Source organism: Opisthorchis viverrini (genome assembly GCF_000715545.1).
Source record: "Opisthorchis viverrini unplaced genomic scaffold opera_v5_373, whole genome shotgun sequence".
Classification (NCBI taxonomy): domain Eukaryota; kingdom Metazoa; phylum Platyhelminthes; class Trematoda; order Opisthorchiida; family Opisthorchiidae; genus Opisthorchis; species Opisthorchis viverrini.
Window position 1 is genome coordinate 60,473 of NW_008752034.1, and position 13,662 is coordinate 74,134.

At 44.1% G+C, this 13,662-nt stretch overlaps 1 protein-coding gene across 1 annotated transcript; it reads left to right on the forward strand.

The window, feature by feature from the left end:
• Positions 1-779: 779 nt before the first annotated feature.
• On the forward strand, positions 780-9,590 carry T265_10515 (hypothetical protein; the record flags this gene model as incomplete). Its single annotated transcript, XM_009176906.1, has 2 exons — positions 780-1,116; positions 9,430-9,590. The coding sequence occupies 2 exons, from the start codon at positions 780-782 to the stop codon at positions 9,588-9,590; spliced, it is 498 nt and encodes a 165-aa protein (XP_009175170.1).
• Between the last annotated feature and the right edge of the window lie 4,072 nt (positions 9,591-13,662).

A 13,662-nucleotide genomic window follows, 5' to 3' on the forward strand; every position in this document is an offset into this window, starting at 1 on the left:
GTACTTATTCTTTTGCTATTTCTGTTTGTTTATATTAACATGTAAGATCTAGGTGGATAAAGTAGAATCTTTCGGGCAAGAAATTGTTTCCCACTGCATATCGCAAACGTTGCTAGACAAGGGGCTAATTGACTGGTTCGTCCGGTTGAGATTACAGGTGTTTGAGAGGTGTGCGCACCTAGGTTCATTCATCGACCAGAAGCAAATAACCAGTTGTTGTACGTAGCCGCCTATATTTTAACACCACATGTGTGTGTGTGCTTTTGCTTCAGACGGACTTCACCACACTCTGCTGATACTGGCATGATAAAATGTCACTGCGTGCTGAAAGTGTGACGAGTTTGACAGGCGTCGCACAAGACATTCATTCATACGCACACAAACAGTTTGCATCCCACCAGGTTATGGGACATGCCTAAACACGCTAGCGTACCGATGAAAAGCGCAACTTTGTCCCTCTCGTCGGCGAAGTCGCACCTAGGACGCATACGATTGGCCAATACGACTCAAGCACATATTCCGACCCTTAAGCTAACCAATCAGCAGTTAAGCTTAATTTGACTCCACCAATCACTGCCGATGACTTCTAAATCCACTGACTGCGTGTCGCTAGGGCTTTGGAATAACGGTCCCTTGGGGCTTTAAGACTAACTTGTTCCCCTGTTAAGCAGCCGGATAGTGTACAATCCGTTGAGCGCTTTTACTGCATACATCCTGGTGATGAACATTTGCGTCCCATCGATTGTGGATTGAACTACCGCAGAGTACGGGTATTTCCAATGGAAATTGTTGAAACCCATCCAGAAAATTTATCGGACAACATCCTTGCCATTAAACGGCGCTCATTCCCAAACAGTAGTGACATCCCAAGTACCGGAGCAACCTGTGATCTGGAAAGCAGGCTGGCCAGCACTACGTCCAACTTTAAAGTGGATAGGTTATGCGCAACAGAACAGCGGCGGACGTCTATAGGATCAGCCGGTGGTTCATCGATTACCGATCAGCCTAGTACCATGGGACCGAACCCCACAGCTGAAGAGCAAATAGAAGGGCGTTATCCAAACCCGAAGGGTATGGATACGGTGGCTAAGCGAGCTGCCGGTTATCCATCTTCCAGTAAGTCGTTGTTAATTTGACCTTTGCACGTGATTGAGTTACTTTCACCGCCCCTCACCGCATTATCTGCAGCAGAGTATGGTCAACAAGGCGTGCATTTTCATCACGAAAATTCCATATAATAATTGCTAATAAGAAACATTTCTATTTGCCTCAGATTATTCTGTCTGGTCTTTGCAATTATGTTTTCTGCCCAGTTTTTTTCAACTAACACAGGTCTTACATTCGATGCTATTGACCGAACAAAGCCGGGAACCAGAAATCAAACAGCGTTATTCCGTAGGACACTTACAAACTCTCTGGTTCCGATTTGTGTATGAACGCTTCTTGATCATGGTACAAGTAATGTGGATGATTTCGTGTAGAGCAAAACTCTTTCTAGGTCACGCTAACCTATCCACCAATATTCTCATGACCCGAATACAAGTCAGCTGACACTGAGTGTTCGACAAAGTGTTCACACCGAGCAAAATCAACCAATAGGAAAGACCAAACTGGCATGGTGTCATGTGAGTTCGCAGTCGGGCTGAACAAGTGGAGAGGAGAACCACGCACGAGGTAAACAAGTGGTGCCAAAATCCGCGACAGTGGAATGTCTCGTCAGTCTTGTTCATGTAACTGAAAGACCCAGTGTTGTGGACCTTTGTTCACGTATGTAAGCACAAACAACGTGAGATCTCATCAAATTGGAGTCTAGGCTGTTTTAATGAGAGAATTTAAAGAAACAAACAAATAAAATAAGCTGCCCCTGTGGGATACGAAACCTATGTTTATGTCACTGATGTTCAAGAGTACAACTTACTTTACAGATAAGCCACTCTGTCTCTTTCCATTTCTTCATGGGCAAACGTGGCCTCAAGAATGCTGACGCAAAATCTCATTTGTACCTGGTTCGTTTCCAACGCTGCTCTATGCATTCATCAATCAAGCAGTTGCTTAAAATACACGTAGCAGAGCTAAGTGATAAACGCGTACAGCGGTCGACACCCTCATAATGTGGTCCGTGAAGAGGGATTGACTTCTTTTTGCAAGCTAAACTTGAACGAGGACTACTAAGGCCTCGAAAAGTGTCCTTTCTGTGTGGGAAACAGTGACAAATCCAGTGTTACTCGTTCAACTTTGAGATTCAAACTGCTTTAGTGTATTGCCGTGCAACAATCATCTGTCTTCTGGTGGAATGCCCCTTCACTACATCAAGCATTCAATTCTCCCAGTCAGGTCAACCAAATTGCTAATGATGCATCATTCAGGTCTGATGAGAAAGTAGACGGATCGCCGAGTGACCCCATAGATGAAATGATGTCATTCATCAAACCAATTTGACTCTTGACGGATAACTTTGCAAGCTTCAAGAAAGTGGTATACGTCTTACAGAAAAAATGTGTGATATACAGTATCTTTCAACATCATGTCACGTAATTCGTTTGACGTGGGTGTAGACCCAAACGTATGGAATGAATAACTTTCGGTTCACAAAATGCCCGCATAAAATTGAACTAAAATGGATTATCGCGTCTTTTCAGTCAACCGACAGACAAAATAAAATGTACTTTAAGCAACCAATTATTGCAGTGAAAGTACCCCCACCTCAAAGTTAATTCGCTTATTAGCAGAGTGTTTCCTGAGTGCAAGTGTGAAGTGCAATGGACTCCAGAAGCAGTACACATCAGATTCTGGAGTGCCGTCCAAAAAGTACTGTCCCACGTAGACTGGCTTCCAATCCAATTCGGTTAGCTTCTGATTTCAAAAGTCCAACAGAATGTTCTGTCCAGTTCTTTGGAACCCATGGGAACCCATGTGAAATCCAACTGTCCGAGGCCTTGGAAACACAGGGTTTTCAAGAACGGGTCCATCAGTGTCAGTGGGTGGTCGTTTGGTTAGAGTACGAATTTTCGCGATCAGTAATGCTCAAGTGTGAGCAAATAGTCGAGATTTCATCATCATCCAGTACGATGGATTCAGACCTGCGTGAAACACTACACGTTCTCCCAGGAAACCTGTCCATGATGGAGAAAATTTCCATCGATGGGAAATCCTTGACTTTCCTCAGATCTGGAACTCCACCAAGATGACAAATCGAAATTGCCACAAAGGGTCACCTCGCTAGGAACTAGAGCATCAACGCAAAACCTAATTCCTGACCCCAAGGATCGAAACCGCCCAATGTCCTGAGACTTGGGGGCCGGTTTCGATAATGTTCATCTCCGTAGACTGTAACAACGGAACACACTTGAATGTGGCGATAACTACTCACTTGCAAATGAGTAGATCCAGCCACAGTTATTTCAACCGAATGTACTGATCAAAGTTGACTCGTGCTTCAAGACATTGAGATAAGTTTCAGCGTTCCTCATCAATTCTTTGAAGAACCCAGAGGTTTCATCCACTTCATTCAAAGTACCGAGTGTAGACCGAATTATTCTATCAGTGGGCACTGATAGCTTGTAACCAAATGTGAGTTCCATATAGCTAATAATGTAGAAATGTCGATCGAGCTTGCTTTTTTTGAGATTCTACAAACTGTTTCAACTGCGAGTTTCACTTAAGTCTGTAGCACTTGGAAATTTGCAGATTTTGAACATATTTTGCTTCTCAAACTTCAGTCTGTCAGTTTCTCTGGAAATCGGACCCCACAGTGGCGCAGCTCCTCATATTTGTTCACTTCTGCAGTCTATCATGAGCCGTACTCACTAGATTTGCGTAAATGAGCAGTGCTTTCAGGTCTTTTCGCTTTCCTCATCACAAATCTCACACACAGAGTGGCAAGGACTTTTGGAATGAGGCAACCCAGTCATAATGATCGCGCTTAATATGTAGGCAGGGGATTGATGTGTACAGTGTTCTGTTCCAAAAAGTCAGTATTATTTATTTCTATTTAAAACAAAACACAAGTACAGTTTAAGACGAATACAAAACCTGGCAACTAAACGTCGAAGGTCACCGAATTCGAACGGTATCCTGACGGTATCCAGGCTACGTTCTATTTCACCTCGATTAGCCATATAAATCTAACTTTCCTGTGCCTCATCTATGCTGTGTTCAACCGTCTATCCGGTGCACAGACTATGCAATCCATTTGCATTCGTCTGCAGTCTTATGAGTAGTGTATTACTTCTATACGAACTCCGTGTTTTTACTACTCCTTACCTTGCTTGGCAGTAGTACATACTACTGACTTTGAAGGTGCCTTCTCGTTTCGCCTGCGCTCTTATTTCAACTGGTTTGAAGGGGCTAGACTATGCTCATAGTGTTTCACGATCTACTTTTCGCAGAGTTGCCTACTGCTCGTCACTGTATGAACCTGAAGCGGTGTGCAAATCCGAAGAGCGTATCCGCCCCCTCATCATTTGAGTCTCAGTACAAATTTCCGATTCTCCTGTAAACAAAAGACCGATTAGTCGAATTCATTAGGCTGAGTGGACAAATAGTTGGCCTACCTTTTCAAACCTTATGCTCTGGAAAATTAGTTTTTGGAACATTTGAATTCCTCCCGAAAGAGGTCAGTCATATTTTTGTAACGCACTACTCATAAGGTTGCTGAAAACTCATCGACAACCCACGACCGGTTTCGCCCTTCTTGGGACTCATCAGGTAGGCACAGTTCCCGAGCTTACGCCAACCTTGTGTTCTACCGAACTGCACGAAATTAGCGAGTATACACTCATTTGCAAACTTGTTTGGTTTTTCGAGAGACTCACCTGGAACCCAGCTGAATCTCTCGCTAATGGGTCAGTCGACTAAGCTAGGGATTTCAAATGGCGGTGATGTTCGGACATCGAAACCGAGCAGAATGATAAGCATATCTAATGCAACACTTGGTGGCATTCTTGCTAGTATTCTGATTCACTCAAAAGCACTGCGGAAGTTTGCTTGATCAACCATCCAGCCGAACAATTAAGTTTGGCAAACGGGGTCAGATATCAATGAATCATCCGCCACACTGACAGGCTACACCTTATGAATGTATCTGTTATTTTGAGCGCTTGGTAACAGTTAAGTATGATATAAACGACAAATTCAGATAAATACGAATAACGCGGTGGCTCACCTAGTGCAAGATTTCGGTTGAACGTTTGAGGACGTGGATAAGCATGGCAGAGATCAGCTGGGTGTACGCCAATCTGTGATTCAGGGCTTGAGTGCCACTCCGCGTTGCCAGAAAGATGTGTTAAGTATTTAGGGCGACTGTGGAACTGGTTCGGTTGTCTGAAAATGTCTAAACGGGTCTCGCAGTCGTCTAGAATCTTCCTATACGCACCATTTTAGTTACAATCCTAAAATTGTTTCATCATACGACTTTGGTTTTGACGGGGGAGACTAAGTTGAATCTCTTGTTTGTGATGTCCAAGTGCTTTCAGTAATCTTATTTGTAATGCGTTACTTCATTCCCCTCCTTGATGTATGTCCACTGGTGAGGTACACAATGAAGAACAAAGCGATACCTATGTATAACTCTGTTGTCTCTACCTTCTCTCCCGTAAATCCGGCGAACCCAGCTGGCAAAATCAGGCTTGCAGTGCAAAATTTATTCTCCCCTAAATTATTCGTCCGTTTTCCGCAGTCTAGGTCAGACTGCGGATTGATTTTCACAGATCTAGATTCAACTTTCGTCCAAAACCGAACATGTCCGGAGTTAAATTACCGCATGAAATTCGGTTACATTCATACTACTTACGGCACTTTTGAGAGGATGCGAATCATTGTGTCACAGTTCCTTAAAAGTCTCAGGTCTATTGCGAACCATGATGTGCACGCGGACTTGAATGTAGCGGTTGGCTTATAAGTGCAAATCTACTGTAGCTTAGGAATTGACCTGAAGATTGCGCCCTTCATCTCTAAACGCCAAGCAGATTTCCAAATAAAACAGCGTGACCAGTGCTAGAGAGCCCACTCCCGAACAAAGGAGTCTTGCGTCTTGAAAGTCCGTAGGTATGTTTAGCGCTAGGTGCCAGTTCGTTTGGAATGTCTGCGAAGAGTGGTCACCTCCAGGAAGGAGAATCCCACCCCCAAATGACGTTTGTTTTTTTTCGGCCGGAGTTGGCTGGCATGAGGACCGCTCAGTCCGCAGTTGCCACAAACTCAAGTAGGCTTGTATGAAGATTCCGAAGGAGAAGACAATAAACAAGATATTCAGCCGGTCGGATCTCCACTGAGAACCAAATTGGCACCCAAATGAATGGGTTCGAAGTAAACAAGGATTTTAAACGACTGTGCGGCGCGAAAACACGTAACTCGGCTCTCCACGCGCCTCAGGGTGCGGCACGAAACACTGTGGTCACTTAGTTTCAGGAATTTGGAAACGAAACTAAGAAAAATACGTGGAACAAATACCCACACGAATAGTTGGCAGTCTTGTCTGTGAGCTTAAACTAAGTTAGTTTGTTCGATAAAATCAGATTGACTAAGTACTGCCAAGTACAAATGGGTTGTCGGGTTTGCACAGAGCTTAACTCATTTCATTTGTTCACTGTTTGAAGATAACACTTGAGGAGCTTCAACAGCATCGGTTTTCTCTGCCAGATTATTAAGGTTTCGCAAAGTGGGACGGAGCGCCTGAAAAATTGCTGACTTGTGCACTGATAGCCGTCTTTAGATGTGAATCACAATTTAGAGCACCGATGGCAACAAACGCTACTGCGGAAAACTCTAGTATGTTCCAGGAAGAGAATGGTTCCTGTAGGGCACTGCTCCAAAAGGATCCTTCAGGGAGGAAGAACAGTGGCCTTTTTGGTCTAGACAAGAATGCCGTCTTGAAAAAGTAAACATTTCCCCTGGAGTATCAAAAACACATTGGTTTACTGCCTCTCCATACCTCCAAAATTCACGTACAGCCATAAAAACGGTCAAGAAAGAGATGTTCTAAACTCTGTTACATAGTTCCCATACACATTGGTCAGGAATAGGGTTTCAGTGCTTTCAAGCGGTGTTCCGGTATACAGTCACTGCCCTGTACTTTTGGCAGGAATAAAGGTAAGTATCCTAAATTTGCTTCCATATATAGGCAGTGACCTGGTTTATCTCAAGCGGTGAACTGGTTGGAAATATTCGGGAGCTGTCCATGGTACTCACGAGGCCCACGAAGAGCTTTCAGCAACATTGTGAGTAGTTTCTCTTTGAAAATATAACTGCGATATCTCGAATATCGTGCCAACTGAAACATGAGACGGCCTGTGTGGGTCACATTCAGTCACTGCCCTGTACTTTTGGCAGGAATAAAGGTAAGTATCCTAAATTTGCTTCCATATATAGGCAGTGACCTGGTTTATCTCAAGCGGTGAACTGGTTGGAAATATTCGGGAGCTGTCCATGGTACTCACGAGGCCCACGAAGAGCTTTCAGCAACATTGTGAGTAGTTTCTCTTATGAAAATATACTGCGATATCTCGAATATCGTGCCAACTGAAACATGAGACGGCCTGTGTGGGTCACATTCAATTGAAGAGTAGCATAAACTAGAGATTCAGTTGAGTCTCTCGTGAAAACCGAATTGATTTGCAAATGAGCGTAGTTCTCCAAGCCAACAGGCATTATACTTTTGTTTCATCCTTGTTACGAATCATCACCAATGCGCATTACATGAATCGCTAGGGAGGTTTCAGTCCAGAACGCACCTGTTAGTGGTGGCTGAACGTTATGCCATTATACTACGAGTAAATAATCAGTAGTAAGCACTACTGACACTGAGGTGCAGTAGTGCGGCCAAGACCAGAATGGTTCGTTGGTGGGCGACGTTCGGATGTTCAGGTCGATGGTGAACAATCAAGTGTAGTGCTGAAAAGGTAAGGTTTTATTTGCCCTCACTTGAGCCCTAGCCTGTAGATGGTATCATCTTCAGCGGGGCCAACCTTCGCTAAAAATCCGAGAAACATTATTGAGCTGTTCCATCCTTGTTGGGAGTCGTCAGAACTGAGCATCTCACTAAACTCAGAAAGTTTTCAACCCCCGACTTTCCGGTTACTGGTTGACTCCTTAACCGTTCGGCCACATGCGCCTGAACAGCAATGATCTGTTCTCAATTAGACACGACATAGTGTCGCTCATTCTTCAACCACGGCAACCAAATTACGTTGTCACGTGTCGACTGACTTATAGAGTAAGGGAATTTGTAATGTACTACTCACAAGGTTGCTCATGACCCGTTTCGCCCTTGTTGGGGTTCATCAGGTGGGCGCAGTCCCTGAGTTTCCATCAACCCTGTGTTCTACTTGAAACCAAACTGCACGAAATTAGAGAATACACTCATTTGCAAACTGCTTTGGGTTTTTCGAGAGACTTACCTGGAACCCAGCTGAATCCCTCGTTTGTGATGTTTCTAAGCAACTGAATGGGCATTACGAATATACATGTATCGCGATATCTCGAATATCGTAGCGACTAAAACATGAGGCAGCCTGGTGCAGCACATCAGTTATCTGGAAACATCACAAACGAGAGATTCAGCTGGGTTCCAGGTGAGTCTCTCGAAAAAACAAATTAGTTAGCAAATGAGTGTATTTCGCCAACTGTTCTCCGGTTTACTGCTGATTGAAGCTCATTAAGAAGTGTGTGTGAAAATTTCTTTTTTTCTGTTAGCCTGAATAATCTAAACCTGTCCCAGATTAATGGGCTTTGCTCAAGGCACGGACAAACTATCTTCGTTTGTCCGTGATCGATTAGTTACATCTTGTATAGGTCGAATATCAATTTCTACCGGTTCTTTACTTTATCGAGTATCAGTTTCAACGTTTACCTGAACGCTCACTCTGCACATTCAAAAAGGTCATCCTAACAAGGTGTGGCCCCTTAGAAGACACAGATTCAAGGAGCGGTCTGTGTAGCTCTACGCTTAGACTATAAATGCCTTATCATCTAGAAATGAAGAAATCTCCTTGATTGGTAATAGCATGTTTGTAAGCGAAGTGCCAACTTTGGCAAACAGATCAATAACTACCTAATCGATAACCAGTAAACGCATCCCAGCTGCCATTAAGTTCACACGTTCCTAGACGAAATACGTTCTCCGCGCCTGCAATATCTCGAATATCGTGCTACCTGAAACATGAGGCAGCCTGTGTGCAGCACATTCAGTTGTATAATATTATAAACGAGAGATTCAGTTGAGTCTGTCGTGAAAATCAAATTGATTTGCAAATGAGTTCACTTCTCGAAAGCAGTCCAATGCGGGTTCAAGTAGAACATCAGGTTGACGGGAACTCGAGGACTACGCCTAGCTGATGAGCCCCAAGAAGGGCGAAATCGGTCGTGGGCTGTCGAAGAGTTTTCAGCAACCTTGTGAGTAGTTTCTTTTATGAAAATGCACCGGTAGGGTTTCAGTTACATTCACCTTGATTGCATGGCAGGTGAATGGAGATCCACCCACTCTGGAAGATTATCTCCAGGGAAAAAGCGATGCTGGCTTACCAGGTGCGAACCTCAAGGGCGGACAAGGGCGATTGAAACGCCAGTTAGATGAATACCACTTAGAGAAGAGATAGATGAGCGCAAAAGTTATTAGGCCAGTAAGGACATCGATGATAAGTTTGGTTGCGTACAGGGATGATGTTAGAGAATCGGGCAAATCAAGGTACACCTAGTGCCTAACCTCACTTTGCGCAGAAACTTTCGTAATAAGAGTAAAAACTCAGCACCTACACACTGTTGGCTTACTGACAGGTGAGGTGCAAAGTACCAACAAAAGTTACACAATTTCGGAAGCTTCGGTCTCCTGTAATTGGTTCGTGGAATTCGCATAATTAAAGGTATACAGATTAGCGAGAAAGTGCCCATTTTCTTTACAGAACACTAGTCACAATGTCACTGAGAACTATTCAGCAGCCCACGGTCCTTTTGGGAATCATTGGGCAGGCGCATTCTCCAACGTCCTTTCCTTCAAACTTGTGTTCTATTCGAAACGTAATTCACCAAGAGTAGTATTCATCTGCAAACTGAATTCCTTTTAGCAGGAATTTCATCTGAATCCCAAGTATATTACTGGCGTAGGATATTCTTCAAGTAACTGTAGTTCAAACAGGCCACAGTTCGTGTTTTCGCTGGAAGGATATTCAAGATATCGCATTCGTCTTCAAGGTACTGTTGGAAAACAAGATGGGCAAATGAAGTTGGCATTCTGGTCGGATATGTACAATACCTCGAGAAGGGTATCACTGTCGTACGACCATATTATATGTGTAAGCCTTATTGTAGGTGAGGAATAAAACTGCGTGGGAAAGGAACTAGCGCAATACATTCATCCCGGGGTCTCACAGATACCCATTTAGGTTATCTGGATAGGAAGTGACAACAAAAACCCAATCGACATCGACTGACAGCATTGCTTCCAACCAGGCACACTGGCCGCATAGTGGAAGGCGACTCACACCAACAGCGCTGAGACGTTTCGTAGTCTGCTTCCTACTTCCATGTTAGACCAAAGGTTGACCACCTCTCATCTTGTGCCACTCATAATTTCCTTCCGGCAAACGATGATTTGGCATACGCAATACATGGCCCAGGCAACGTGACTTCTGGTGCGGGACGCATTTTTCGATAGAACCCCCTATTGTACGAATGACCATTCGCCTCCGCGGATTCACCGACACCGTCCAACACGTTTGTGAGCTGACGGCTGTTTATTACCTGAAGAAACTTCAGTCCCGCTGTTTACGAAGACTATGTCTCAGCAGTAATACAAAGCAGCCTGCACTGTAGCCTGATACCCCGGTCCCGTACGATTTAGGGATGAGCGCCGCTCTACCACCAGTGGTATCTCAAATCAGCAAAAAGACTCCAGCCTTGGAGATTCATGCAGTGATCTCGCCTGTCATACTACTGTCGGAACTAATACGACTTCAAGATTATGTAAAGCGTTTGACAACTTCGAATGCCTCTTCTTGGAGGGGCGGTGGCGTGTTTACGGACTTCATATCAGGAAGTTTGATCTGCTGGAAGGCAAAAACGTTTCAAGGTTAAACTTACACGAAATCGAATTTGTAACATAAGTGTCAGGTTCCAGACCCAAGCAATTACTAAATGGTAGCCGTTAGCACAGGTCGAACTTCAATACTGTCTTCTGAGGGAGCGAGCGAGTCATTGACTCAGATGATGTTCACCCAACTCGTACATCGGGCCCAAAATCGGTGGCGTCAGAAGAACGGGTGAATTCTTTCCCAAGGTAACAACAAAGTGATCCTCTCTCCCACAAAACTATCGGGTTTTTTTCAGTAGTATTGTGTCCGTCGCTAATGACTTGAAATTAAGTGCGGTTTTTGGCACATTACAATTCATTCGAAACAATGGCGCAACAACCGTCCCTTGTTACCACATTCGCAGCCACACAACTCGACTCCATGCCTTATGGTATGCGCAGAGAACGTGTGAGAAATCGGGCGCGCCATTAGGTTTCTGCTTTTGTTCCGTTTCTAACCGAGACGTCTAGAAAATGCACTGCTTAAACTAATAAGCACCTATGGGATTTTCTGCCAGCGATTGTCTATGAAAATCTGACTGATTCAGCTTCGAATGTTCAACCGAAATAGTAATGTCGTTTAACCTAATGAGGACCTGTATTCGACCCTCTAATGCTACCCATTCTTGAAAAAGTATAAACCTCATGGCCTGGCATATTACTAATTAGGCAGCTAAAACTTTTTCAACATCTCACGACCGGTTGCATCCTTCTTGAGGTTCAGCCGACAGATTTGGCTTTTAAGTCCCCATCGAACTTACGTTCTACCTGATCTCAAAGTTTACGGCTGCCCGAACTGAATAAAATTTGTCCGCACAAGAAAACTAGGCCAGTATTCGCTCATCAAGAAATGTGGAATTAGTGGAAACTTTTAGTTAGGATGCATACATCTCCGTTCAATCAGGTCCGCAGTCGGGGCCGCACCCCACAAACGATGTTCGATTCCAATCCATTGGAAAAAGTTTGGAAAACCAACGAGTGTTTACCCGACCCTTCTGAAGCGATGTTTGATTCCCTTGGTTTGGTTGGGACTCAAAAGTTCAAATGGGTTTTTCGTTGCTTAGCTTCTAAAGCAGTATCATTCTTTGAATATTATGGTGAAGATCTTTCTGGATGGCTTTTCAAGTCTCCCTGATCATAACCTTTTCAAGAGGTACAGATCCCCTCCAAGAGACTACCACTTTTTTCGTGAACGTCTGTGGATCAACAAACTTCCACAAAGAGCAACCATCGCTGTTAATTTGACCCCTTGTGGCGCTTCTCACAGAGAAAACTAGTTGCATTACGCTCGCCTTATTTAATAAATCACGTTCCCGTTTTGGCTTCATGTGGAACACCGGAATAGATTGGATGATTCGACCAAAAGTCTTGTCTAGTTGACATGCTTCCACGATTATTCGGAGATCTAATACAAAGGTCCCAAGAACCTAAGACATTGTCAGTCCCAAAAGTGTGAAATACGTGAAAACATGTCTCATTCCTACCTCATTCCTACTTCCTAAAATTTTATGACGCGCGTAGCCACACTGGTTAACCTTGTAGCAACTGACGGTAGCACGGCAGCCATTTTGACCAGATCAGTAGGCATTCAAACGTCTTATGAAGTGAGCTGATCTCTGATTTGTAGCATCGGATCCAGTTCATACCGGCTTGACCCATCAGTGCGAGATTACAATATTCGTGGCCTGTTTCAGAAAATTCCAGTTTTTCGTTCAGTAGCAAATGCTGACTGGACAGTCATATGATCATCGTGACTGCGACTCAGTTGACGGGTACAGATTACGCGTTGGTGATTCATTACTGCGCGACGCATCAGCCTGCTTCACTGCCATCTGCGAAGGAAGATTCGTAATGGTCTTGAGTTAAACCAGGTTCTCTTTGAAAACAGAACAATCTTTCAGTCAGGTGAAAAAATCCCTCGGCTGACAACCAACAGAGATTTAGCTTGACTTGCTGATTGGTTTCTCTTTCCGCCTTAAATCTTGACCAACCTCGGAACCTAGTCACTCGGCCTGACAAAGCTTTTGTGTCAAAGACGAAACGTTGCTCGGCAATAAATCTACCGATTGTCACCAAACTTTTTTCGAGAACAATCTTTCATTTTGGGGAGCCGCTTATTGATCGCGAGAGTCATATTTCGCGTCCTCTTCCGCAGAGGATATCAAGCTGCACCAAATGGAGGCCTATTGCCAACACTTTTTCATACGTTGAGCCAGAAATCCTTGGTTAAATCATGGGTGCAGTCAGTCACAAAGCGATGTGAACCTTTGGAAATGCTTCTCATGGTGAAGATGCGTCGTTTGAAAAAATCAATGATGATGGCGAACCAAAGGGTTTCTTCGGAACCACCTTGTTGTAAACTGTGTTAGGAGGTTATTCAACGGGTTGTGTTCCATTGAAATCTTTTTTGAAGATTGCAAGAACCTTGTTTCGAGCCCCTGCTGACACTGATCCGTCATAATTATGGGAACAGGCGAGCCACGCTTGCTTTACAGATTCTGTCGCCCAATCCAATGCCTCGGTCACTCATTTGTAGTCATTTCGCCATCCTCGCCATCGTCACTTCAGTAAAAAGTAGTCTTATGTTGACGTCAGTATTTACA